At 47.3% G+C, this 25486-nt stretch overlaps 1 protein-coding gene across 2 annotated transcripts; it reads right to left on the minus strand.

The window, feature by feature from the left end:
• Positions 1-4497: 4497 nt before the first annotated feature.
• Positions 4498-25234, minus strand: setd3 (SET domain containing 3, actin histidine methyltransferase). Of its 2 annotated transcripts, none has more exons than XM_029000003.1 (13): positions 22872-25234; positions 21874-21990; positions 20195-20287; positions 19981-20129; positions 19738-19810; positions 19328-19584; positions 11938-11996; positions 11251-11365; positions 9643-9717; positions 8578-8744; positions 6680-6765; positions 6061-6221; positions 4498-5381 (listed from the first exon to the last, which is right to left on the minus strand). In XM_029000003.1, exons 1-13 carry the CDS (start codon positions 23053-23055, stop codon positions 4998-5000), a joined length of 1920 nt encoding a protein of 639 aa, XP_028855836.1. In that variant the 5' UTR covers positions 23056-25234; the 3' UTR covers positions 4498-4997. The 2 variants fall into 2 exon arrangements, with proteins under 2 accessions (XP_028855836.1, XP_028855845.1); XM_029000012.1 differs by having other exon boundaries at positions 22884-22943.
• Between the last annotated feature and the right edge of the window lie 252 nt (positions 25235-25486).

Genomic DNA, 25486 nt, shown 5'->3' on the forward strand with positions numbered 1-25486 from the left:
GAAGCCCATCCTAAGACGGGGTCTCTCTTTCATCTCGTCAGTGGAGAAGCAGACAAACCCCGACATCCACTCCCGCGCCCGTCTATTTACCAAGTCTCTTCGATGATATCGAGGCGGCGTTAAATATAGACGGTGTCGTATGAAAGTACCGCCGCGCCGTGATTAATGCGAGATCCAGCCGCTGCTTATTCAGCCGCGATTAGACTAATGGCTGTTGATGCGACGGGGATCCTTCGGGCTGTCAGCGCGTTCCGGGCCGCAATTAAAAACGAAAAGCCGGACCTCCTCATCTCTCGCTCGGCCGCGACGACCGTCCCTCTCTCCAGTTCCGCACAGACTGGGGGTGGGTGGGGGGGGGGGGGTGGCTGGAAAGGGTTAACCGCCCCCCCCCTCACTTGCCCCTGACTTTGTCTCCCCATTCCTCTCTCTCTCTCTCGCTCGCTCGCTCTCCCTCGCATCCATTTGCAAATGATCTCGCTTGTCTGCATATTGTCACTTGCAGCCTGCCCGCACATTCATCAACTGTCGGCCGGCTCGCCGCGGCGCTCCCCGCGCCCTCCACACTTAATTGTTCCCACTCTGACCTGGGAGAATAGAGAATGATGTACCCCCCCCCCTACACCACCACCACCACCAGCACCCCCACCTCCCCTCGCTCTCGCCGGAGCGGGGCGAGGAGAATTTAACGACTCTGTGGGGATGGCCGCGGCGCGGTGACCGTCGCTCCTGCCCGGGCCCTCGCCGCCGCGCGTTTCTGGGCCACCAGCCTTCCCGGTAAAATGGAGATGAGCAACACAATGGAGGCGACGCATTACGAATTCTCTATACGTATATAAAACATTCCCGTGCATTTTCCCCAGACAACCTTTGATTGACGATAGGTGACACTTTAATACAGTGAATTTCCACCTTTCAGCGTAAAATAAAAAGGGATCTTATTGTAAGTATTTTTGACTGGGTTATATAAGACGAGGGACGGCCAGCGGTGGTGCTGTTGGTGGAGAGTCACCCACGCTGGATTTATGGTCCCCCATCGGAATGCCACTTGCATTTTGCGTCGGGCCGCCGCTGCAGCGTTTCTCCCATCTCGCCCACAGGGTCGGTCCCCCCCCTCCATGCATCACTCCAGCTCCCCTTTCCCGGGGCCCGGCGTTCCCGGTGCATTAGCCAAGACAGGGCGTCAATTATGCATGCGCTGGTTTCACTGTTGCAAAATACTATTTCCAGTTGGCTTAAATAGGATTAAAAATTAAATAAATCTTGCGGGAAGAGAATATGTAATCGGCTTGAACTCGTGCTACTTTGGGGCGTAGGACCTCCCCAGGCCAGCCGGGACGGGACGACGGGAGTGCTGGTACCGACTGTATTTATGTAACCGTGGTGTAATTACATAAAGGGGTAGGATCCAATCGGCAACTGTGCCGACGTCGTGTTGTTTAGGGGCGCCACCCTTCTCGCCCGCTGCTGTTGTAGGTATCACTTCACCTGTTAAAGAATTAAACAGGATGAGAGTCGCTCCGCTTAAGCGGCTCGGGTAGGAAGCAAAATCTCCGTTTTTTTTAAAAAACACAATGCCACAGTCGACGTTTTCCTACGCATGGCGCTTGCGCCGTTGCGAGGGACACCGGGGTCTGGTCACGCTAGGCCAGGCCCGCCGCGTCCCTCTTGATCCCGTCCTCGTCAATAATGAATGGCAACTTCCATTATGAGCGCCGCGGCGGCGGCTCACTCATGCTAAGGAAGAGAGTCTCTTTCTGTCAGTCTCTCTCTCTCTCACACACACACATCTTAAAGCTGTCGTGACCGTGTTCGATCATGCGACTGACCAAGGCCTGAAATGAAAAACATGCGCTGCGCTCGGAATTGAAATATATTTTCCGAAAACCACTCGAGAGCGCGACAATGAAATTAGAAATGAAGTTGAAGCGAGCCTTTCCATACCGAGCGCCATTTATATATATACACACACACACACACACACGGCTGCTAGAGCACGCGCCCCGACAAGCTGCTGCGACCGCGCGAAAGGCCCCGCGTTCCACGCCAGCGCAGGCAGCCTCGACCACGGAACCGCAGAGGGCCACGCTACGAGCCAGGCGCGCTGGGCTGTCGGGTGGAGGTTACATCGGAGAGCAGCCCGCACAGCTGTAGAGACGCCGAGAGCGAGCTCGCGTCTTCGGGCCCCAACAGGCGCGTCAAGAGCGGGGAGCCCAACGGCCGAAATGCAGATGCCGAGCTTTTTAACCACGCAGAGTCTCGAGTCGGAGACAACGGTGCAAAAGGTTTATGTATAGACGTACAGTACGGGCCAAAAGTGAAACGAATGAACACATGTGGAGTTACGTACTTAACAAAAAGTGGAGACCTGACCTCCACAGTCACCGGACCTGAACCCAATCCAGATGGTTTTGGGTGAGCTGGACCAACAAGTGCTAAACACCTCTGGGAACTCCTTCAAGACTGTTGGAGAAGCATTTCAGGTGACGACCTCTTGAAGCTCATCGAGAGAATGCCAAGAGTGTGCAAAGCAGTAATCAGAGCAAAGAAACTAGAATATAAAACATGTTTTAAGTTATTTCACCTTTTTTTGTTAAGTACATAACTCCACATGTGTTCATTCATAGTTTTGATGCCTTCAGTGAGAATCTACCAACGTAAATGGTCATGAAAACAAAGAAAACACATTGAATGAGAAGGCGTGTCCAAACTTTTGGCCTGTACTGTATGTGTGTGTGTGTAACACCAACATTTATAGCGTACAATCGATTTGGAGGAAAAGTTAAAAACACACCAAAAACATGTGCGCCTTCCTGAACGTTCTATGCGTGACCTCGTGGCATCAGCGACACAACTCCCGCTTTCTTATTTGGCCACGGTGGCGGTTGGTAAACACTCGCACGACAATGGGACTTCCACCCCACCGTACTGGCAGCCATTGTATATTAATAGCGGCGTGTTGAATTATTCACGGGGCCGGATTGCTTCGGTGCGGCGGTCCCAGGCCGGCTCGGCGCGCCCGCGCTCTCGGCACTGACACGCCGAGGCCTAACAGCACCGGACATGTGCGGGGCTGCCGGAGTTTACCGCTGCCCACCCTATCGGCCATTATAATAATCTATTCAAGGATTAAAGGGGTTTTATCTTGAAGGCCATGAATAATGTACGGGGAATTTCAAAATTTAATTGCCCCGAATTAAATGATTCAAGATAATGTTTCTTTTATACATTTGTAATGAGGCTGAGGGGAAGGGGGGGTTGAAAGAATGGAAGGAAAATTTATTGAATAAAACCTTTTTTGAAGCCCTCCCACCCCCAGTCACTTAACAAGATGAACAATGGGAGGGTGACCTGAAGAGTCCTCTGGTGACCTCCAGCACCTCAAACGCTGGGAGGAAAAGAGCCACACCTCACACCCCTTTAGGTTTTGGGGAGGAAAAAAAAGTAGAGAAAATTAAAAGGAAGTTTAATCTCAGAGCAGCGCTTCACTGTACAACTTCTGCTGCCCTCGATTTGTAACTGTGACATGGGATGAAGAAGAAGAAAAAAAAATTTAACAAGAGCGGCCCTTCCGGGGCCCGATGTTGCCGTTTACAGGCGGCCAGCAGTAAATACTTTAAAGCGGTAACTCTCTCGGTCGCTATGAGCATATATCCAGCGAAGAGGCCTGGAGGCGGAGCCGAGACGGAGCGCCCAGTCGGGTCAAGCCGCCCATTTCCTTTCCATGCAAACACACTGCTTACAAGCCACACTGGAGCCTGTTGAGTCTGAGGAGCAATATTCGAAGCACGCGCCCAACATCTGAGCATGCATCCATATTTTCACCTCAGTGCTACTGCAGACCGACATGCTCCTTGCTGCTTGTTAGCACGGCCACCTGTGCGCAAAGCTGCAAAAAGCTAGGCCTCATTTTGCATAAAGCCATTCAGGGCATCGGCGCTTTTGTTATTGATCAACTTAGTCCCGCAACAGCTGAAAATGCAGTAAAACGTATTGGTGCTTTTTTAAGGTGGGAATTAACCAGAAAAAAAAATAAAAAATCAGATTGTTCAAATTTGCAGTTCTCATTTTGGACTCGCACTCAGTTCACCTCACTCGTCCGATTTAGATAATCAGTCAAGCCAATTCCATTTACAACAACTCGGGTAAAATCGGAGTTCAAGTCTGGAAGTCACTACGCCGCCCCGGCCTCCGTCCGTCTCGTCTCGTAAAGATTTCTTTCTTTAAGGCTTGGAGCACAAACGCACCAAGGGTTAGCAAAGGTACAGCAGAGTTCTTTCAGGAAAAACCTTGTCTCCGTGTCACAGTGGCCTCGGCAACGCCCAGGACTCCGCTTACATTCAACGCCGTCTAGTACCGCTTCCCTCAACAAAAGCACAGCGCCACCCTTCTCTAGGATGTGTCTGAGGCTAAAAATCGCCTGCTTCGTGTTTTTTTTTATTTTTTATTATTATTCTTTTCTGAACTGTGACAACGCTGATTGTTCCAAGAAAGAAAAAGTGCAGGGAAATTATTATTATTATTATTATTTTTTTTTTTTTTAAATCCTACCGGACCGATCTGGGTCAGAAAACCCAAACAATAATTCTTTCACTTGGCAGCACACAAACGGCGACCATCCCAACCCCTGAAGTCCATGAAACAAACGAACATAAAGATTGTCAAGCAGCATTGCAGCAAAAAAAAAAAAAAAAAAAGGAGCAACATGTGCATCACGGTAAAAGTTAGAAATGCGTTCTCAGCTTCTACAGCGAAGTCCCCGGCATTACAGAAACTCGTTCCAGGGGAGATAAATGCACTTCCTTCAGTCAGCGTTAACAGAACTGGTTAAAAACTCACTACACGCGTAAAAACGGCAGACGGGCTGCATTAAACACTGCCAGCGTACATATATATTGAAGGAGAAAAAAAGAACTTGTATTGTTTTAGTCAGAATGCTCTCAGAAGTTGCTTAATGAAACAAAATTAAAATAAATAGGAACAGTAATGACTTCTGGGACCTAATCCCCCTTCTCCTTTGGCTGCTCTTCAGTTCGTCTGGCCCCGTTGGGCAAGGCACCGGGTCTGATCTTGGTCCCCGCCTCGTCCCCGTTGACGAGCGGGGCGTCCGGGCGGAGCTCCGCCTCCGGGAGCCCCTCGTCCTCTTCCTCCAGCTTGCGCAGGATGATGGGCAGCTTGGCGTCGGCGTTCTCCAGCAGGGCGATGTCGCTCTCCTCGTACAGCGGCAGCGGGGCGGCGTCCTCCAGCTGCTTCTGGAAGTGCAGCCGCTTGGCCCTGCCGCTGGCCGCCGCGCGCTCCAGGATCTCCTTCTCCGCCAGACGCAGCTTGGTGGCCACGCGGGAGTGCAGGGAGAGGTCGGCCTTCTCCAGAATGGAACGATCCTCCTGTCAACGCGCACACACACAACATAGCTGCTCAATCGACATCATTAGTTCATTCTTAAGTAGCGCTCTGAATAGCAAATGAGCAAATTAACTCTGCATATGTTCATACTTTTACATTTACGAGACGCCCTTATCCAGAGCAACTTACAATCAGTAGTTACAGGGACAGACCCCCCCTGGAGACACTCAGGGTTAAAGTGTCTTCCTCAGGGACACGATGGTAGTAAGTGGGATTTGAACCTGGGTCTTCTGGTTCATAGGTGAGTGTGTTACCCACTAGGCTACTACCACCCTACTTACAATCAGTAGTTACAGGGACAGTCCCCCCCTGGAGACACTCGGGGTTAAAGTGTCTTGCTCAGGGACACGATGGTAGTAAGTGGGATTTGAACCCGGGTTCATAGGTGAGTGTGTTACCCACTAGGCTACCCACCTCTTGTACAGAAGTAATAATATGACAAGCAACATGGTTCTAATGGACCACGAGTTGGACTTTTAGTGAAGGCTAAATTTAAAGCCCCCAACCAAGCCAGGACAATCACCCAGTGGCCACAGGGCCAACCGATGCCTGGACTGAATTTCAAGCCTTAAATGGCAACTTCTGGAAAAAAAAAAAAAAAATCAATAATAAATTATAATATGATAATTAAGATGAACGAGTGAACATGGCAGCCGGCACCTCGGACGTGGTTTTATACGTCTTGAGGAGCAGGGAAGCCCTGGTCTCCAGGAAGGTCCACAGCTTGATCTCGTTCTCCCAGCTGACGGGGAACTCCGCGTTGCCCAGGGTGAAGATCTTGTTGATGGCGTGGTCGCCCACCAGGTAGTCCTTGAGTTCCTCTGCAGACACAAGCGCACAACGGTAAAAGGGGGCTGTTCACCGGCTGGACCAGGGGGGTCACGGCACGGCGTTCTGACACGCGGCGACCGCATAAGGCACGGTTACACGCCACGGAGAAGGGCGAACGGGCTGAGGCGTCGTGTCAGGCCTGCCTTGGTTTAAAAAATTAACATGTCATGCCTGAATAATACATCTCGCCGCCTTAAGAGGTCCTGCCAGAGGACACGGCTCCGACTTCGCCGGGCTGGGGACTCGATGAATATTTCAGCCGCTCCGTTTCATCACGACCCCACATCTGTTAGGCCGGCCTGATCAATTAAACACCCGAGGTGAGCCGCGGAGCGCATCCCTACAGGAACCCCTGCAGGGGAACATGGCGGCGCCCCCAATTTTCCCAGCTCTCCGCGGCCTCCTGCAGGCTTCCGGGCCATGGAGCATGAGCCGGGAGGGACGTTACCTTCGGTCATGCAGAACACGCGCAGGAAGGCCAGGAGCTGGGCGGAGATGGGCGGCTCGCTGCAGTGCAGGGCGAAGACGCTGGAGCTGGAAGACGTGAAGAAAAGGCGCATCAGACCACTCCGCCTGCCCGAAACGTTCACCCGTCTACGGCGCTGCCGTTACTTTACTTAGCAGGCACTTTTCTCCAAAGCGACTTACAAGAGGAAGACACCAGCAAATCTCATTCGGTTTCTACAGATTGCGAGTAACAAAACTAAGAGCCCCGATAAGGCCGAACTTATCAGGAATAGAACATGCTGGGGAATTATTAAGTGCTAGACTAGTGTTTATTTATCTATTTATTTTAGTTTTGTGCAGTGTGTCTGCGTGTGCGTGCATAAGTGTTAGACTCGTCTGAAATACTTTTTGAATAAGTGGGTTTTCAACTGCTTCTTAAAAGGTGGTGGTAGTCCCGGCTAGTCGAATGGAGGTGGGCAGGGAGGGACAACAACGGAGAACAGAGTTCATTGGAATCGGAGACCCCGTGAAGAGGGGATTTTTAAGTCTCATTTCCTTTGCTGATCTGAGAGGGCGTGCAGGAGTGTAGCTGGGTAGTATTGTATTGATATAAGAGGGCGCTGTTCCATTTACAGCCCTGTAGGCGAACATCAAGGATTTAAACTCGATGCGAGCGGCTACCGGGAGCCAGTGGAGGGAGGTGAGAAGAGGTGTAACATGGGTGTATGTCGGTTGATTGAAGATGAGACGGGCTGCCATATTTTGGATCATCTGGAGTGGCTTTATGGTGACGGCAGAGGCCCCAGCCAGGAGAGAGTTACAATAGTCCAGTTTAGAGAGGACCATTGCCTGGACGAGGAGCTGCGTGGCCTGTTGTGAAAGGAAAGGCCTAATCTTGAACCTGCAGGATCTGGAGATCGCAGCAACGTGATGGCTTTTTGCCAACGCCGTGGGTGTTAACAGTAGCGAGCACCTCAGCCCCCCCCTCGCCCCCCTCGGCCTGACAACTGATTGATCTGAAGAGATGAGAGGCCGGTGAACCTGATGCACTTTTTTTAAAAACGCACTCAATCATTTATAATTTACTCTTTAATTAGTGGAGCGTCGCCGCGACAAGAGCCGTTTGGGAGGGGTGCGCCGCGGTGGAGCGATCCTACGCTCCTCTCCTCATCGTAATTGAAATTGGGTAATACCTTTGTGAATTTCAAGGTATTGATCAATGTGACAATAGAGAGGACTCGATATTGCTCCACAAACGCATTATGGCACTTTCGTGGCGACCGCAATTCCATTACCACTGGCCAGACCTTCATAAAATTCTGCAGCTATGTGGGGGGCTTTAACCCTAAACATTCTAGATGGAAGATTTAGAAATAAGAAATAATTTAAAAAAATAAATAAATCCCATTCAGGTCCCACACACAAAATCAAAGGAAAAGGCTGAAAAAAATAAAATCTAATTGAATTTTGCTTTGTAATCTGGAACGTAATTAATAAGAGATTACAACTGTTTCATTACAAATGTCACCATCAACACGATGCATTTGATTAAACTAATGGTGAAACGATGAGCAGCTCGGAATGAGAATGTCTTGGCGGATGTGGCTGAGCCTACAAATAATCCCCCCTCACATGCATATCGAGGAGTAAAAACAAAACCATTTCACATCAGGCGCCTTCTGAGCAGAAATGTTTGAATTGATCAGTAGGAGCCACTAGAATCATTTAAACCAGGGAGCAGCTTTAAATAGATATTAGTGAGAATTCCTAGGGCATAGGAATTTGTTGGAACCACTGAAACCAACCGTTCTGATGGGTCTAAAAATAAATTGTTTTCCGTATAGAAAAATTCATCACAAAAGGTCATGTGGCAGTTTGAGGAACGGGAGCTGCACTTACGAGGGGATGCCGGCTCGTGCCAGCACCTCCGCCTTCATGGCGTACAGGCGCTCGCTCTTACTGACGCCCAGCTTGATCTTGACTCGGTCGTGAGCGTTGTCCTCGAAGAAGAAGCCGTTGTGGATCACGAACTCGGCGTTGGACCGCGTGCCGTAGAAAATGTAGATCTAAGCATTGGAGGGGAATGGAATGTCATTAGAATTTATTAAAGCAAATACAAAACACAGTCATTATTACGCCATTCAGCTTTCAGCGGTGAGGTGCTCAGGCTAAGCAGCTCTCGTAGCGAGTTTGTCGGCGCTCGTCAAAATAAATGCCGGTCGGGCCCGTGCGGACGCCGAGGCCACAAACTTTTCCCTCCAAGCTGATCGAATGCTGAAGGACCCCCGTTCTTCCACACGCCGCTCACGTAGAACCTCCTCCACATTACATCCCCTACATTCGCCGATAGCGGAATGGCGAGGGGGAGAGATAACGGCGGGGAGAAGCTCAACTCGGCCCCGCGCTCGCGGCTCCGGGCCCGGCAGCGGAATCTCGCCGCGGAATCAGGGATCAAACGACTCGGAGAGGAGCTCCCGAAATCGCGCAGTCCCCACACGGCGGCCCCCGCACTTAGTTTTTTTTTTGCTATAAACCCCACCCCATCCTTCCTCTTTTCAGCCGTCCCCTCCACCGGCTGTCTCCCCAAATCTTATCAAATAATTCACATTCTGGAGAGAGGGAATCACTGCCCGGCCTGTCAGTGCAAGCCGCGCGCGTCCGCTCTCCCCAAGGCTGAATCTGAATGCGGCGGCCGATATTACCCACGGGCAGCCGCAACGCCGGGCCGCCGATAAACGAGTCACCGCGGCTGAGTGCCGGGGTGAACTCGCGTGAATGGAAAGGGAATAAAATGATGGGTGGGGGAGATGAGTTATGAATGTAGCAGAATGGATACTTTCGCACTGGGAAAATTTACCCACCGTGCACCACAGTGCCAACATATATATATATATATATATATATATAGAATTTATTATTTTTTTTTTTAATAAAATGACAACACCCTTTCCGTGGCCCCCTCACCTGCTCATTCTCTTTATAATCCTGCAGAGCGACGCATTCGCAGCGGTCGTCCTCCAGGTTGTAACCTGTCGTAATCTGAAAAGATGGCAACGTTACAAGAAATCATTTACATAGACGCCCCATAATGGACTGTAGACACAGGTGGTCACTGACAGTCTCAAACGTGAACACAATTATCGAAATTGCATATTGCACCATAAAAATTACAGCATGCACCACAAATCAAATTTTCTTTTTTAAATAAGTTGAAATTAAGAAAATGAAACGGCACCAGACCAAAAAAAAAAAAAAAAAAACATGAAGTGAAATGTGATAAGGCAGTGTTGTATATTCATTAAAACAAAACCCAGGGACTACATGCAATCCCATTTCATTAGGAGTCGTAATCTCGCTCTTCCTCGATCTATCAGAGGTTCCAAAGTTAATTTTCAGCTTTAAAAACGCATTTCACATGCATGCAGGAGGAGCCCAAATATTGCTCTGTGGCAACGACCGCCGAACAATCAAACACAAATTACTCAAATAAACGCAAGCGGTCCGTGGAGACCTGAGATCCTCCGAAGCGCACTCTGCTGTGTAGGCTATACTCTCACCAACGTGAAAACGGTAGCAATCGACTCGGCGGCTTTGTTAAAAGGAAGCTTTCCCTCTCAGGTCTGTTGCATAATGAACTAATTGCTCTCACTAAACAACTTAACTTGCGGACCTAAGACCTCAGACACGCTGACCCCAAATAGGAAAATGGACTATGCAGGATAGAAAGAATTTGTAAAAATGGCTGAAATGTGTGAGGAATAAAAATAAATAAATATAAAATAACACATAATTGAAATTGTAGATACCAGGGCTATGGAGGGTAAGCACTATTTATTTAATTACACTTTCTTATAAAATTCAGGTTTAATTTTAAACAATTTCGCTTTTATGGTTCTTAACTTGTCTGTCAGGAAACAACTTGTCTGTCAGTTCCTGACTTGTCTGTCAAGAAACATAGTGCTTTACACAACCTCTTTTAAAGAACAATGAATTGAGTAAATAAAAGGGATGAATCGCCGACTCTGCATCGATGCAGTGCAGAAAATAATATATTATGAAGTGGGCTAGTGTTCGGTCTGCCCCTTTGAAACACACACAGCGAGAAAAAGCTGATCTTAGTCTCTGAGTGTCTAGTGCCTACAACAAGACATCATCATCATCTTACCGGGAGTTTAGAAAACCACGCGTCCTTTTTGGGCTGAGCCCCGTGGCGAGCGAGACGTGTTGCTCTCAACTTAGCAGCGCAAACCTCGCAGCAAGTGCAGTGCATGCCACGCTCATTCTGAAAGCGGCGCTACGTTTGGTCCAATGAGCAGAAAAACGGTCTCCACGAACCTCTGAACCAGGCGTTTTTCTGCCGTTGGCGGAGTCAGGTGACTCAATGCATCCTCACGCGTGAATGAGACCCTAACTGTTGTATTTTAAAACACCTTGTCCAGTAATGCATTATGGGATGCATAGATAATAGTGATGGAATCGTGAGACCAGTGACTGTTCACACCTCTAGTTACTACATAGAGAAATGTGCATGTTGTGTAGTGTGTGTGTGTGTGTGTGTGTGTGTACACTCACGAGACCATTGGTATGGTTGCACATGTCCCACAGCGGTATAAGGGCCAGAGTCACCCTGCTGCCATCCTCCGTGGGGATCTGGTTCTGACGAGTCATCACCGAAGAGACGGCCCACCTGGCACAGACAGGGTCAAGGGTCACTTGTGCACTGCGGTGTCCATGGTTTAAAATACACACGGCCGCTGTAAACCGGGCTTGTTAAGCTTCAGGCTGCGATCGGCGCGGACCCCGAGGAGATCTAATGAGGTAACAGTCATACGGGAGAGTGCTTTACACTCCATTTTATAGGTCAGGTAACCGGGCGGGGCAGAGGCAGCACTAGTTGTAATTCATGGCAATTCACACTCATTTCGGCATTCCACGCAGTGAGGCTGCGGCCGCCGACAGGATGCTGATTTTCATTCCAGCTCCGCATTACCCAGCGGGGACAGAACCTTGCATCATGTTCAACAATCGGGAAGATAAAAGGAGGCCCCGCGATAAATTATTCCCTCAAAGATAATTTGACGCTAATGAAAGAACAATGAGAACAAACGGCCCGTTTTGAGAGGCCATTTCAGATCATGGCTAAAGAAAACCAAAAAAAATAATAATAATAAATATGTTTTTTTTGTTTTTTTTATGACTATACCATCCCGAGAAGAGCGGTTCGTTATTTTCCGGGCGTGCTTTCGCGTCCTCACCAACCTGTAGTCGTCGAACGTAAAGGCATCCTTCAAGGGCAGTTTGCTGGCATTTGGATGAGTCTGGGGATTGAAGGTGAAGAACAGAGAGAAGGAGAAAAAGGAGGAAGGGCCAGAGCGAGGTGAGATTGAGGGGGGGGGAAGGAGGGAGTGGAGAGAGAGAGAGAAAAAAAAAAAAAAAAAAAAAAACACACAAATCAGTCCGTGGAATTTCATTATCTGGCTGCCTAACAGATCCTAACAAGAGCGTAGCGGAGCGGGAGCGTCCAGCGGTGGTACAGTGGGATCATGGTGGCATTAGCCCCCCATACATCACTGTCAACTTAATTTGTTGTGCCCAGCAGCCGTCATAAATCTGCTTCATCAATTTGGCTGACAGAGAACCACTGGTGCCACAGAAATCTACATTTAAAGCCACAGACTCTCTGCCTGCAAGAGCTCATTTGCACCGAGTGTCATGGAGAGAAGAAAACACATTACAGAAGAAGGGAGATAGAGAGAGGAGGGAAGAATAAAAAAAATAATAAAATAGAATAAAAAAAAAAATGAGAGTGACTGCCCGGGTCCAATCGTGACTCCTGGAGCACCTTCCTGAACATGCAAAATAAGCCGTAAAAATAGACGAGGACGTGAATCTGGGAGAGCAAAATTCAGGCACGGCTGGTGTAAAAGTGAACAACCCTGAACACTGAGGGTTGTTATTTACTCCTGTTTTACTTAAAAAGAGCTGAATTCATCTTGATAAAAAGAGTCTAATAAGTAATATTTTTCATAAACATCAGGAATAGGGCTGATTTTGCACTAAACATTCATAACAACTGTACTAGTGCGAACGGGACTGGTTCTACCATGAACCACGTCAGCGGCTGACCGGGGTTCTAAATGAACACCCACCAAACTTGTGGGACTAATAAAGGTTGATCTCATCTTAAAAATAATTCATTTTGGGAGGCGTAATGTACAACTTACTGGCCAGTGTGGCGGGATGTCCTGAAGGTGCTACCTTTCCCACGAACACTGGCCGTGTGACGCATTGTACGTCCGGTGGGTGCATGGTGTCGTTTACGCACTACGGTCGACCTGCCTGAACGAGGAGCAAATTTTACAGTGGCGAGTAAATGAAAAACAAAAGTGGCGGTGGCTGGACTGAGTCGTAGAGGACATGCAATATGTAATATGTTACATCAACATAACCAAATATATGACCAGTTATTTTCTTGAGAAGAAAAACGTACTGCTATTAAGGCTGTAAATCTTGACAATATCGATCATTTTAGTCTTTACATTTACGGCATTTACCAGACGCCTGATTGTAAGAGCGATTTACAATCAGTAGTTACAGGGACAGTCAAGTGTCAAGTGTCTTGCACAGGGACACGATGGTAGTAAGTGGGATTCGAACCTGGGTCTTCTGGTTCATAGGCGGGTGTGTTACCCACTAGGCTACTACCATCCAGTAGTGGTAGTAGTCAGACTCCGATTCGCGCTTTGGCGATAAATGATCAGTCAAGAAATACAAACTTCCAATCAAATGTACCTCTTTTCCGTATGATTCGCTGCTTGCAAACTGGTTTTCAGCGATTGGTAAAAGCATTTTGCATGTCGTAAATTTGTTTTATTCAATGCGTATCTATTTATTTCCTACTATCGCGAGAGATGGTTGTGAAAAAGGGTGCTGACGTGGTGAAACAGAGGCAAGCATCCAATGAACGTTTTAAACCCGCTGACCTCCCTGCACATTTCTTTCCCCTCTTGACCTGGTGCTTGTAGGGCCAGGCTATGAAGAAGCGGTTGGGTCTGGTCTGGGTCGGGTCTGATTCAGACTAAACACTAAGGCCCGATAACAGCTCTACCTGCTATTATCATTTGTGTCATTGGCTGGTGGTTTTAAAAAAAAAAAAAAAAAAAAAAAAAAAAAAAAAAAAAGAATTTAGAGCCCTGGTTCTGAACATCGTATGCCAGGCATGGTAGGGGTGGTAGTATCCTAGTGAGTAACACACTCGCCTGTGAACCAGAAGACCCAGGTTCAAATCCCACTTACCACCATTGTGTCCCTGAGCAAGACACTTTGCTCCTGGGGGAGACTGTCCCTGTAACTACTGATTGTAAGTCGCTCTGGACAAGGGAGTCTGGTAAATGCTGTAAAATGTTCAGACAGAGAAGCCGTTTTCCCTACTTCCACAAACATCAACTTCAGAAACCGACTTTGCCTGCTACATATTACATCCGTTACTCACTCCACCTACTCACGTTACTCACTCCACCTAACAGTGGTTTGTGCTTTTAAATCAGAACTCCGTTGGAGATTTGACCGTCTCCTGACAGACGCTGTGCACCAACAAGTTATTATATTATTATATTTATTATACGCCACCACATGACAAAGCGGCGGGGATGAGGGATGCTACTGCCTCTGGACTGCAGGATGGCGAACGTGCCCAAATGATAGATGTAAGGCAGTTGGACGGCGATGAAGGTCAATGGAACGTCCCTAAATATCGAGGAGGGAAATAATAACCGAGGGACTGATATATTGCGGCCGGACCGCAGCTTTGAGGCTCCGTCGTGCACCAACTGACGGACACCCATTAAAAGATAAGCAGCTGGCGAAGCTCCGAGAAGTTCCGAGCAGAGCGAAGACGACGGGAAAACGCTCAGTACTTCCATCAACTGCGCGTTCTTGTGACCTTAAAAAAAAAAAAAAAAAAAGCAGACACAATGAAGACATCAAAGAAAAACACCTGTTGGATTTAACACTTTTGGAGAAGAGCTGTAATTGGGCCTAAAAAGTTAGGTCCGACAGATTCCAACCCAACCCGTACAGCTTTTTTTTTTTTTTATCTATCAGCATTTATCAGATGCCCCTTATCCAGAGCGACTTACAATCAGTAGTTACAGGGACAGTCCCCTCCTGGAGACACTCCGGGTCAAGAGTCTTGCTCAGGGACACAATGGTAGCAAGCGGGATTTGAACCTGGGTCGTCTGGTTCATAGGCGAGTGTGTTACCCCACTAGGCTACTACCACCCTAAGCTTTTTAACAGCCCGGCTTTCTTTGCTCGCACTACGAGCGCGTGACTAAGAGGGAACGGAAATGTGCGGAAAAAGAGCTTAAAACGTAAATCGCCAGAGGCTAGCCTCCGTTCCACCTCCTCAGCCTCCACAGTCACATCTCTCTTGTGCCAATTAAAACCAATCACCTGACAATGGAGATTTGATCATCAAAATCATAAAATATTAACACTTAAGAAAACACGTGAAATGCTTTTACAATCACTGAATCATACACAAGGATAGGTACTATAGGCCAGAAGTGATTGCCGCTTGACCTGAGAAAAACTGTTTTGGATCCACGTTCACTGCCAAGAAGCTCCGTTTGTATATCACGCCACATAAGAATGACATTTAATGCCAAAAATACAGGTAGACTATAGAACAGATTTTAAAGAAAAATAAAATTTTAACATATAACATATATCGTAACATTTAACACAGAAATAAATATATAGAGCAGTTTAAAAGCAGACAAACATTAAGAAGTGCAAGCATGCATTGTTGAAAATAAATGATTAAACTGCAATAATGAGTCTTTGAAAATGCAACAATTAAGGTCCCATCTAGCTGGAAAGAAAATAATAATAATTTTATTCTTACTGAAAAGGAATCAATGCCAAGCCTAGAGAAGAAGCCCATGCGATGCCGCTACAATGGTAACGCGAATAATAAACCACTCTGAGCAAATGCACGACTTGTTTTAACTTTTTAAATAACGTACCATCTCTTTAAGCGGTATACAGAGACTTTTCCCTCCTGGTAGGGCTAATTATCTAAAGCCAATTAAGGCAATAATTGGGTAGATCAGGTTAAATAAACCTCGAGGGCCATCGGGAAGAATAGAGCACTTCCACGGGCCTACCTTGACAGGAATCCGGCTCGGTAATGAAACAAAGCGGGGCGAACTTTTTCGGCTGCCGCGAAGTGTAGGGGGGGGTGAGGGGTCTGCAGACGAGGCTCCACAAGCCACCAGAGATAAGGTGTAGTTTTCGGAGATAAGGGGGGCAGAGAACTGTAGCGTGCGGCGCGGGTGATGCATTAGCATCGGCGGGGAGAGGTAATTCATCATGCGCCGCAGAGGAGAGCGCGCTGGCGCGGCGAGGAGGGGAGTTGTGGGGGGGTGGGGGGGAGCAGGTTCGAGAGGGGCGGGGAGGGGTACCGCCGCCCTGTAAATCAATTAGAAAACAAAAGGCTCCCACGCACGGTCCCCGCTCCCCTTAACGAGGCCCAGGAAAAGCCCCCTAATTGGCGGGCAAACGGGAGATCTGTTAAGCGTTTAAGAAACCGAGCCTTCACGTCGATTACGAGACTATCGACACGCTCCTGAATAAAAAAACACGTCAACGCAGGTGACAAGTTTTGACTAATATCGTGACATGCTCGGGGGGTGGGAGCTAAGGCCGAGCCCACGAGGACGACTCCCATTTCTCATCAGCGGCGCCGGATGCAACGCCCCAAGGTTACTTTGCATTCGCTGCATACAGGGTCACCTTATGTGGTCCCCACCTCCATCTCCCCACCCCCACCCCCCCAAAAAAGAAAAATACCGCAGTAACATCATTGATCCCCAGTGGACAACGGAGACGCTCCGCTGACAGCGGCCCGACCCATTTCACAATCTAATGTACATCTGTGTGTGTGTAATATAATAGAAAACAATATAACATAATACAAAGAAACACTCCCTGGCTGCTGCAGACAAGGACGGGTGGGGGCGGGCGACGCAGGGCAAGCCGAAAGGAAGGGGGGGTGGGGGTTTGTCAGTCTCCTTCTCAACATGTGCGGAAGGTACAATCAGGTCAATTCAATTCAAAGCCAATGCGACAAGCTAATTTTCCAGCCCGGTCATCTGCGGCCGGCCTCAGAAGAGGGGCTGACGTTGACAGTAGTCATTACAGTGACACCGGCTCCCCAACCTGAGCGCCGTGGACAGGACGCTCACGGAGTGGGCAGTTCGCCGTGCCCAGCCCGCCCCCCGCCCCCCCTACACACGGCTCGTCGGCTCCGACCGCCCGCCCTCGTCGCAAAAGCAGAGCTCCGGCCGAGCACGAGACGAGCTGGCCACATTTCACTGCCGTGCATTCAGAGTCGATTTCATCGACGCCCCGCCCTGAACGTGTGTATCGTATAATAAAGGATTTCTCCAGATCAAATGAGCTTGGCTCAAACTCTTCATTATCAGTCCAACTTATTTTAACCCACTGCTGCCACCTACTGGAAATGTGCTTTTTATCACAGTCATAAAACGCTTTAATAATATAATCTTCCGGGGTTTTAATGAACTCAAGGTATTGAAAGACCGGAAAGAGGTGATCATGATACCTCATGAGCTCTAGTAATGAGGGATAATGTAAAATAATAAGAGAGCGAGAAAGGTTCATGAACCTAATTATTTAACATCAGCCAAAAAAAAAAAAAAATCAAATATACAAACTGTTCCCATGGTCGTGTGGCACCTTATCTTGACACTAATGTGAAATGTTCATTTTTCTAATTGACAGTCATCTAATGAAAGAAACAGATATCGCCAGTGGATTTTAATGTAATACAAGGGGAACATTTTATTGGCACTAATAGCAAAGTCGAGTGCTGGATGGAAAGAGGAAGATATTTATTGGGCCGATTGAACGCCGATCTTAAACGAATTGTCATTTCATTGTCCTGTCATTTAATAACTCCTGATCTGCACGGCCAGGCCTTAAATTACATTTGACGAGAATTCCGCCAGTTTTAATAAGTTCCCTTCTGTAGTTCATGACATAATTTACCCGTGCGGGAGGAGCTGCAGTCAAAAAGTGAGCTCATTTAATGCAAATGTTACATTTAATCAAAATGACAGGTTATACATCAAAACAAAACCCCTTTCTCTCATTATAAGAGGAAAAGACGACTAGTGATCATTATTTCGTGTACTATATGCACGTTGCACAGAAAAACCTGTCTCCAAAAACCCCTCCATTTTGTCCAAATTAACCCTAATTTTCCATGTCAGGATCGGCAACATTTCTATACACAATCCCAGCTGCATGGACAACACAAACATTTGCTGGGATGCACGGCAGGACCGGGAGGAAAGACGCAAAGTGAGAGCGGGACGTTATGAACAGAGCGAACGCTGCCCCCTGCTGGTGCTGGAGGGGGTGCCGCACGCCGCGCTCTGAGCCGTGTCAATGGCATCTTATCACCGGCCCTGAAATTGGGTGCAAGAGGGCATTATAAAGCTCCTTTTGCCCATCTCCAGTGTGCTTTTAACCGCTGGAAAGCTTTTAAAACTCACTTCAGCAGCCGGCGTGGTGAAGGACAGCCACGGTGTACAGCGCATGCAAACCGGCCCAGGAGAACCGGGGGGAGAATGTGTTTAATACCGAATATCAGTGATGGTTACGGAAACTTTTGCTGCTAGAGCTCAGACTGTCTGAATGCTCCCCTCCCCTCCCCTCTTTTAAATAGAAGTACTGTGGAGTATGATATGGAGTAAACACATGTAAAGATGAGGGGGGGGGAGAAGAAAAAAAAAAAAAAAAAAAAAAAGGTCACATATACAGAACAGGCCAAAAGTTTGGACACCTTCTCATTCAACGTGTTTTCTGTATTTTCATGACCATTTACGTTGGTAGATTCTCACTGAAGGCTTCAAAACTATGAATGAACACATGTGGAGTTATGTACTTAACAAAAAAAGGTGAAATAACTGAAAACATGTTTTATATTCTAGTTTCTTTGCTCTGATTACTGCTTTGAACACTCTTGGCATTCTCTCGATGAGCTTCAAGAGGTCGTCACCTGAAATGCTTTTCCAACAGTCTTGAAGGAGTTCCCAGAGGTGTTTAGCACTTGTTGGTCCAGCTCACCCCAAACCATCTGGATTGGGTTCAGGTCCGGTGACTGTGGAGGCCAGGTCTCCACTTTTTGTTAAGTACATAACTCCACATGGGTTCATTCATAGTTTTGATGCCTTCAGTGAGAATCTACCAACGTAAATGGTCATGAAAATAAAGAAAACACATTGGCCTGTACTGTGTGCAAGAATAAGGGTCCTGCTAGATTTTCCAGAAGATAATCAATATCCATTAACATGGAGAAATCTGCTACTCGTATCTGCATGACTTCACCTAACAACCATTATAATGCCATTTCAAGCTATGCACTCATTGGCCATTTTATTAGAGACCCAAACTCTGGTGGTCCATCTCGTATGTCTGGCTATTATCGTGTGATGATTATAGTCTACTCCCTTATCGGTGTTCAGCTGCTGGTTGCCCCACAGTGGCCCACTGGTCAGTAAGGTGTACCTAATAACGTGGACACCAGACAGGAAGGAAAGGTGTGCCCTGCACTGACCTGGATGACTTTGTAGAAGTAGGCGTACTGCCGGGCCGTGTTCTTGAACTGGCTGAGCACGTCCTGGATGGCCTGGGTGGCCAGCAGGTGGCACACCTCGTCCTCCTCAAAGTAGAGCGGCGTGTCATACTCGCTGGGCAGGGTCCGTATGTACGGCTGCCACGGCGACGTTGGGTCGGCTCGCTCGCACAGCAGGTGCAGGGCCAGAGTGACGTTGCCCATGGCCTGCAGTATTCGATCCTGACCGTACAAAGGACCTGCAGGGGACCCGCGCCGGGTTACAGTCCAACACAAAACTACTTTTCATGGCATGAAAAGTAGACTCAATTATTTTAATCATTTAATTTAGTATTTATTTAATTATATGGCATAAATGCACAATTGTGTGTATTAGACCCAGCCACACTCACCTAGGACCGAGTTCTTTGCCGATTCAACAGTCATCAGCATCTTCCTGGGGATCCACAGAAAAAGCTCTTCTGCCTGCGACACGGTCACATGCCAAAAAAAAAAAAAAAAAAAAAAAAACTTTATTTAAACTTCAGTCAAGTGATCAACGTCCCAAGTTCAAACTCCACGTCCGCAGAGCTCTGCTCTTTCTAAACTCTGTTGAAGGCGTGGTCAACACTATGTACTGCATCCAGTTCACTGACCTTGATGTCCCTCGTTGCCTTGAGTCCGTAGCCCTCGTCCGCAAATTCTGCGATGGCGAATCCCTCGAGGGAGGCGCCGCACTCTCCCGCCCAGGCCATCAGGTCGGGGAAGTAGTCCTCTCTGCTCCCGTCAAACACCACGGACATTCCTGCCAGAAGAGTTCGCGTCAGCGCGTGCGGCGGACACTCCTACGAAGCTGCCTACGAACGCTACCTTTCTGCTTTTTACGGATCTTCTCCACCAGGCCTCGAATCTGGCTGTATTCTTCCCACTCTTTGCCAGAGGAGGGCGCCACGTTGCTGCATTCTGTAGAGGAAAAAAAAAAAAAAAAACGCATTTAAGTTCGCAACACGTCCCCGTCTGATGTTAATGGAGTCGTTAGGATGGAAAGCTCCTGCAGTTTGTTCGGTACGCAGCCGTCCGGGCCGACGTACAGAATGAGAAACCCCCCCGAGGAGCTGCAGTCACCCTCATGAATATAAACCACTGACTAAAAAGCCAGTCCGCCGCAGGAAATGAGATTTAGTCCCGGAGGAGGACGAAAGTGGACACCTTCCACTCACAACTGTCCCTCAGTTCTTTCCGCACAGACAACCGCAGGCAACTACAGTCGTAACCAACAATATACTCTGTCCAAACATGGACAAAACATCTCCACAAGAGACAAATTATAATAACCCCTTAGAAAAGAATGAAAATCCAGTCCGACTATCATTAATGGAGCAATTTTGTATGTAAAACTGTAAGAAGGAGGGGATACTGTGTCTGATACACACACACACAAAAAAAAGAAGAGAATATTGAATGATCAGTCATTTCAGAAACATAATTCACACTATTACTCAGAAAAACTCATCACACAGTCACCATTAGCAAATATGCTGATCACAAAATACAGCAAGCAGGAGCATTACACAATTTACAGAGTTTAATATTTCAAGTTATCCAAAAGATGCTGTAATAACTCTTAATCATGAAATTCAAGCCTTAAATTATATTTCATAGGTATACACAATTTCAGTAGCTTGCCATCTATCCGGCAGAAAACCAGAATATTGCAAGGACCCATGCAGTTATACAAGTAGCACAGTATTTTTTACATTTTCATTTTCAAATTTACAAAATTTTCATTTTTAGATAAACGAGAATGCCGTACATGCATAAAACTGATATTACCATACATAGTAAAGTGCAGTGTCATTTTATTGATAATTACAACAGGAGTTATGCAGTAAAGCCATGCACTTGTATGGAATCAGATGGTTTTTGCCAAAGATTTGAAACAAAACTTTCCTTATATCAAAAATACAACATTACCCTGCTCGGTTTTACAGTTTCACTGCTGGCTTTTCAGTCGCTCTGCCCCGGTTTACATTTACGTTGCATGTTCGGCAGTTCTCTCGTGTGGGCGGGCTTCGCCTCATTGGCCAGCAGCTAGTTGTATGAAATAGTAATGGGATGTTCGGCTCTTAATTGATATCTGTAGATATATGAGGCTCTCCGAAAAGAGATTAATTGTTTTTGTATTGTTGTATTGTTTAGTATTGATCAAATATGCTGATTATTATAATACCTGCTGACCCAGCCCACACAGTGCCAAAAGTCCAACTGAAACCTCAGGCAACATAAACGTAAAACAGGTCGGAGCGACTGAAAAGCTAACAGTGAGCAGCGAAATTGAAAGCCTCTTATTTCATTTTGATATTAGGAACTCTTTTATTAAAATTTTCCACACAAATCTGATTCCGTACAGTTGCAAGCTGTGGCGGTGTTAATAAGTCACTTTGTCTCCTGGCTTCACTGGGGTGAGTGGTGCCCACTGTTCACAAGCTGATCATCGGGCGAGCAGGTGCCCGTCCCGTCACACTGAAAGACTCTGGATTCGTACTCACTCTGGAGCAGCTCTGAGATGAGGTTCATAATTTCTTTCGGGGAGACCACAGCCGCGGCACCGGTCCCCGACTTCTGAGTCTTTACTCGACTCTTCTTCCCCATTTTTCGGCCTATTTCTGAGAGGACGTAGAGAAGAAATGGAAAATTTTAATAATGACAATAACAATAAAAAACGAGGTTAAATGCGGGGTGCGAATTTTATTTCGGCCACCAGATGGCGCCGCTCCTCAATGTCGCAACTGAGGACTGTACTTTCACAACAATTCTGCACAAACCTGCTTATTCATTGACGCTCCACCGCATGCACAGAACACATGGCAATAAATATCGGTGCTATTTTATTTTACTCCGATACGGAACCCATCACGCAGCATTTTAAGGCCCGATCAATAAATTCACTCCCGAAACAAAACAAAAAAAAAGCAGTAAACGAACAGTCCCGCTCTCCAAGCGAATCGTGCAAACCGGCAACCAGCGTGCAAAGAGAAGAGCTTTGCGGGACACGGGGGGGGACCGAACACGATCACTTACGAGGCGATTCTGAGAACATACGGGGTCTTTTTCACAAGTTGCCAGTCTTGCTATGCATATTTATTCTTAATTAATAAAGCCGGACCTAACTTTTCGTTTGTTTCGCCGTCACGGCCAAGACAACGTGGCGAGTAAAATGTCCCCACTTGGTTACTTAAAATAGCGTCCAGAGCCCGACGGACGAGCCGCGTCACCCGTTCGCTGCAACCGCCCGAGAAGGAGCCCGGCTCGGCGGCGATTTACTGGGCCGGTCGGTCGCCACTGCAGCCGCCTGCGGGAAAACTTCGGTCCCGCGGAAGGCAGAGAGACCGAGCCCAGCCGTGCTACCTCGCCTAGCCGCTCGGCTAGCTCGCCCACAGCCGATAACTGTACGAGGGGGGGGGGGGGGGCGCCGACGGGAGTGGGAGCGCCGTGCGCAGTGCGTGTGAAGTGGACGCGACGGAATCGGGGCGGCGCACGGAGCTACCTTCAGACTGACCACAGGAGCTCCTCCTGTCAACCGGGAGCTTAATCGGCGTCCACACTGAGCTCCGTGGGGGAAATGGCGCAACCAAACCACAGTCGCCAGGGACCCGCCCCAGAACCGAAGATCCAGATGCTTTCATTGGTCGGCGTCGGTTATAGCCCGTACCAGCAATGCAGCATCGCATTGGCTGCTCTTCAACGTGCGCTCGATGAACGGCTCTCTGATTGGGCTAACGCAGACGCCCCTTTGAAGGGTTCAGCTCGTTGCGCAATCTGATTGGTCAGATTGGAGGGCGTCCCGACTCGACTCGATTTCGTTGGACAAAACCTTATCAGGTTCGGATGCGCGACAGGATCCGACAGGAGTCCTTGCGTCGGAAGTTGATTGCTGGGAGACGAGACTTCCATAAAAGGTAACGGTCGGTGATTTGTGGAGGCGAACGCCAGTCTTATCGTACTTTTCATGTCACGTTTGTACCTTAATTGTAACACTTTTAATTCAAAATGTATGTGTGTGTAATGCATGATAGACAGACCAAACAAATTATTAATGAATATAAAATCATATTTGGACGTCTAGTTGGTAACAGAATAGAACTTGGGTTGCTTGTTTTTTTTTCCCCCAAACATCATAAAAGTGAAACTTTTCAACTGAAGTATCCATAAAGTTCTCCAATTAATAATATCCTACAGGTATACGTTTATAATTGCCGGATTCCGAGAGTTGGGATCCGAACAATTTGAGTCTTAAATGAACTGTCGTAAAAAGTACCGGTTCTTCCACTGATACCCGGTAGATGGCGCTCCTGGTCCTTCGAAACACGCTGCAAGAAACTATTAAAGAGCCTTCAAAGGGAGACTTGGGCTCAACTGGGTTTCCTTGTCTCTTTATTTATTTGCCGTTTGCTGGCTAAAATATTGTCCTATCCTCAAATACATACAACGTGTGACAATATGTAAAGACATGCCAGTTACAGACAACCTACAGGAATATTTACAGAGCACTGTTTACCCAGACGCACTGTTCATACCACGTCCTCAAAGGCCGGAACAGAAGACCCAATTTCGGTTCCACGCTGAGCCCTCAGTCACAACAGAAGCAGCGCGTCCTGAGTCAAACATTATGAAAATAGTTTTCTGCTTTCGAATGAACAAGCGTAAAAATGTCTGTTTTTAAAAAGGTCACTTTTTTTTCTTCAAAATAGTGTTTTTTTTTTTTTCCCCCACACGTGGTCATTTGCTTTTACTATGGACCATAACCTCAAATTCAATTCATACAGTATCCCTTTCACAGAAACATCAGATATCATCATTCTGCAAATTATTAAGTCACAACACGTATAAACAATGTGCACCCCCCAATTAAAAAAACAATTGACAAAAATTCTCCTGCTGCATCCACGATTTGAGCATAAATGCAAAATTACACACTTCAGCATGGTTCAAAGCACTCGGTTCATGACCTCTAATCTTCTGTCCCGTAAAGCAGTACGGATGTGGCGTCGCGCATGCACGTGCCCTAAAGCCCAGACCCGTAACCTAAACCCCAGCTAAGAGGTCTCAGACGGCGGACACGGGCTGCATGGACGTCCCCTGCAACACGGAGAAGGTGGTAAACCTCAGATCAGTTCCACGTCGGCTTTCTTCCCTCAGCGCCTCTCTGCTTATTCCTTTCCTTAGCTCATAATAATGAGCAAGATCTTGGCCTTTATCCTCGTAACAAGAGAGCTAAGAGGTGAATAAGGTGGTGAAACTCGGCACGTGGCCTTCCCATTTGCCAAATAATGAAGTATTTATCCAAGTACTTGTACTGCTTGGCGATATTTCTGAACAGTGCATCAAATAATAAAGTCGTAGTCATTATTTATTCATATATCATTGTTAAGTACAATATATTATGTATTGCGTGAGCATTTTCCTTTTCACACCCACTCTTCCGACATGGGGTATGAAAGGGAATTCGGCGTATCGCACACACTTATCGACATGGCCACTACAGACATGGAAAAAGCACAAAAAGTTACAAAAATAGCACTATATATTTTACCCGTGGCTACAGTTTCATCCCTTTCTACAGTTCATTAAGCAGATTGTCACAGTCGGTGGCATATCTAGACATTATGCAGTTGTCCCAACACGTGCTTTCGATTCTGAGGAAGGAGTTTGACAAATCACGTGTTTGGATGGTGTTTTACTGAATTAAAAAAGTTCAGCACAGTGTTTTAACCTATACAGGGAGTACCTGGGATGGCGTATCGGTAAACCTAGCTGCCTGCTTTAAATAGTTTTATACAGTACAGGCCAAAAGTTTGGACACACCGTCTCATTTAACGTGTTTTCTTTATTTTCATGACCATTTCCATTGGTAGATTCTCACTGAAGGCATCAAAACTATGAATGAACACATGTGCAGTTATGTACTTAACAAAAAGTGGAGACCTGGCCACCACAGTCACCGGACCTGAACCCAACTGAGATGGTTTGGGGTGAGCTGGACCCCAACAAGTGCTAAACACCTCTGGGAACTCCTTCAAGACTGTTGGAAAAGCATTTCAGGTGACGACCTCTTGAAGCTCATCGAGAGAATGCCAAGAGTGTGCAAAGCAGTAATCAGAG

Source organism: Denticeps clupeoides, chromosome 1 (assembly GCF_900700375.1).
Source record: "Denticeps clupeoides chromosome 1, fDenClu1.1, whole genome shotgun sequence".
NCBI classification, from domain to species: Eukaryota; Metazoa; Chordata; class Actinopteri; order Clupeiformes; family Denticipitidae; genus Denticeps; species Denticeps clupeoides.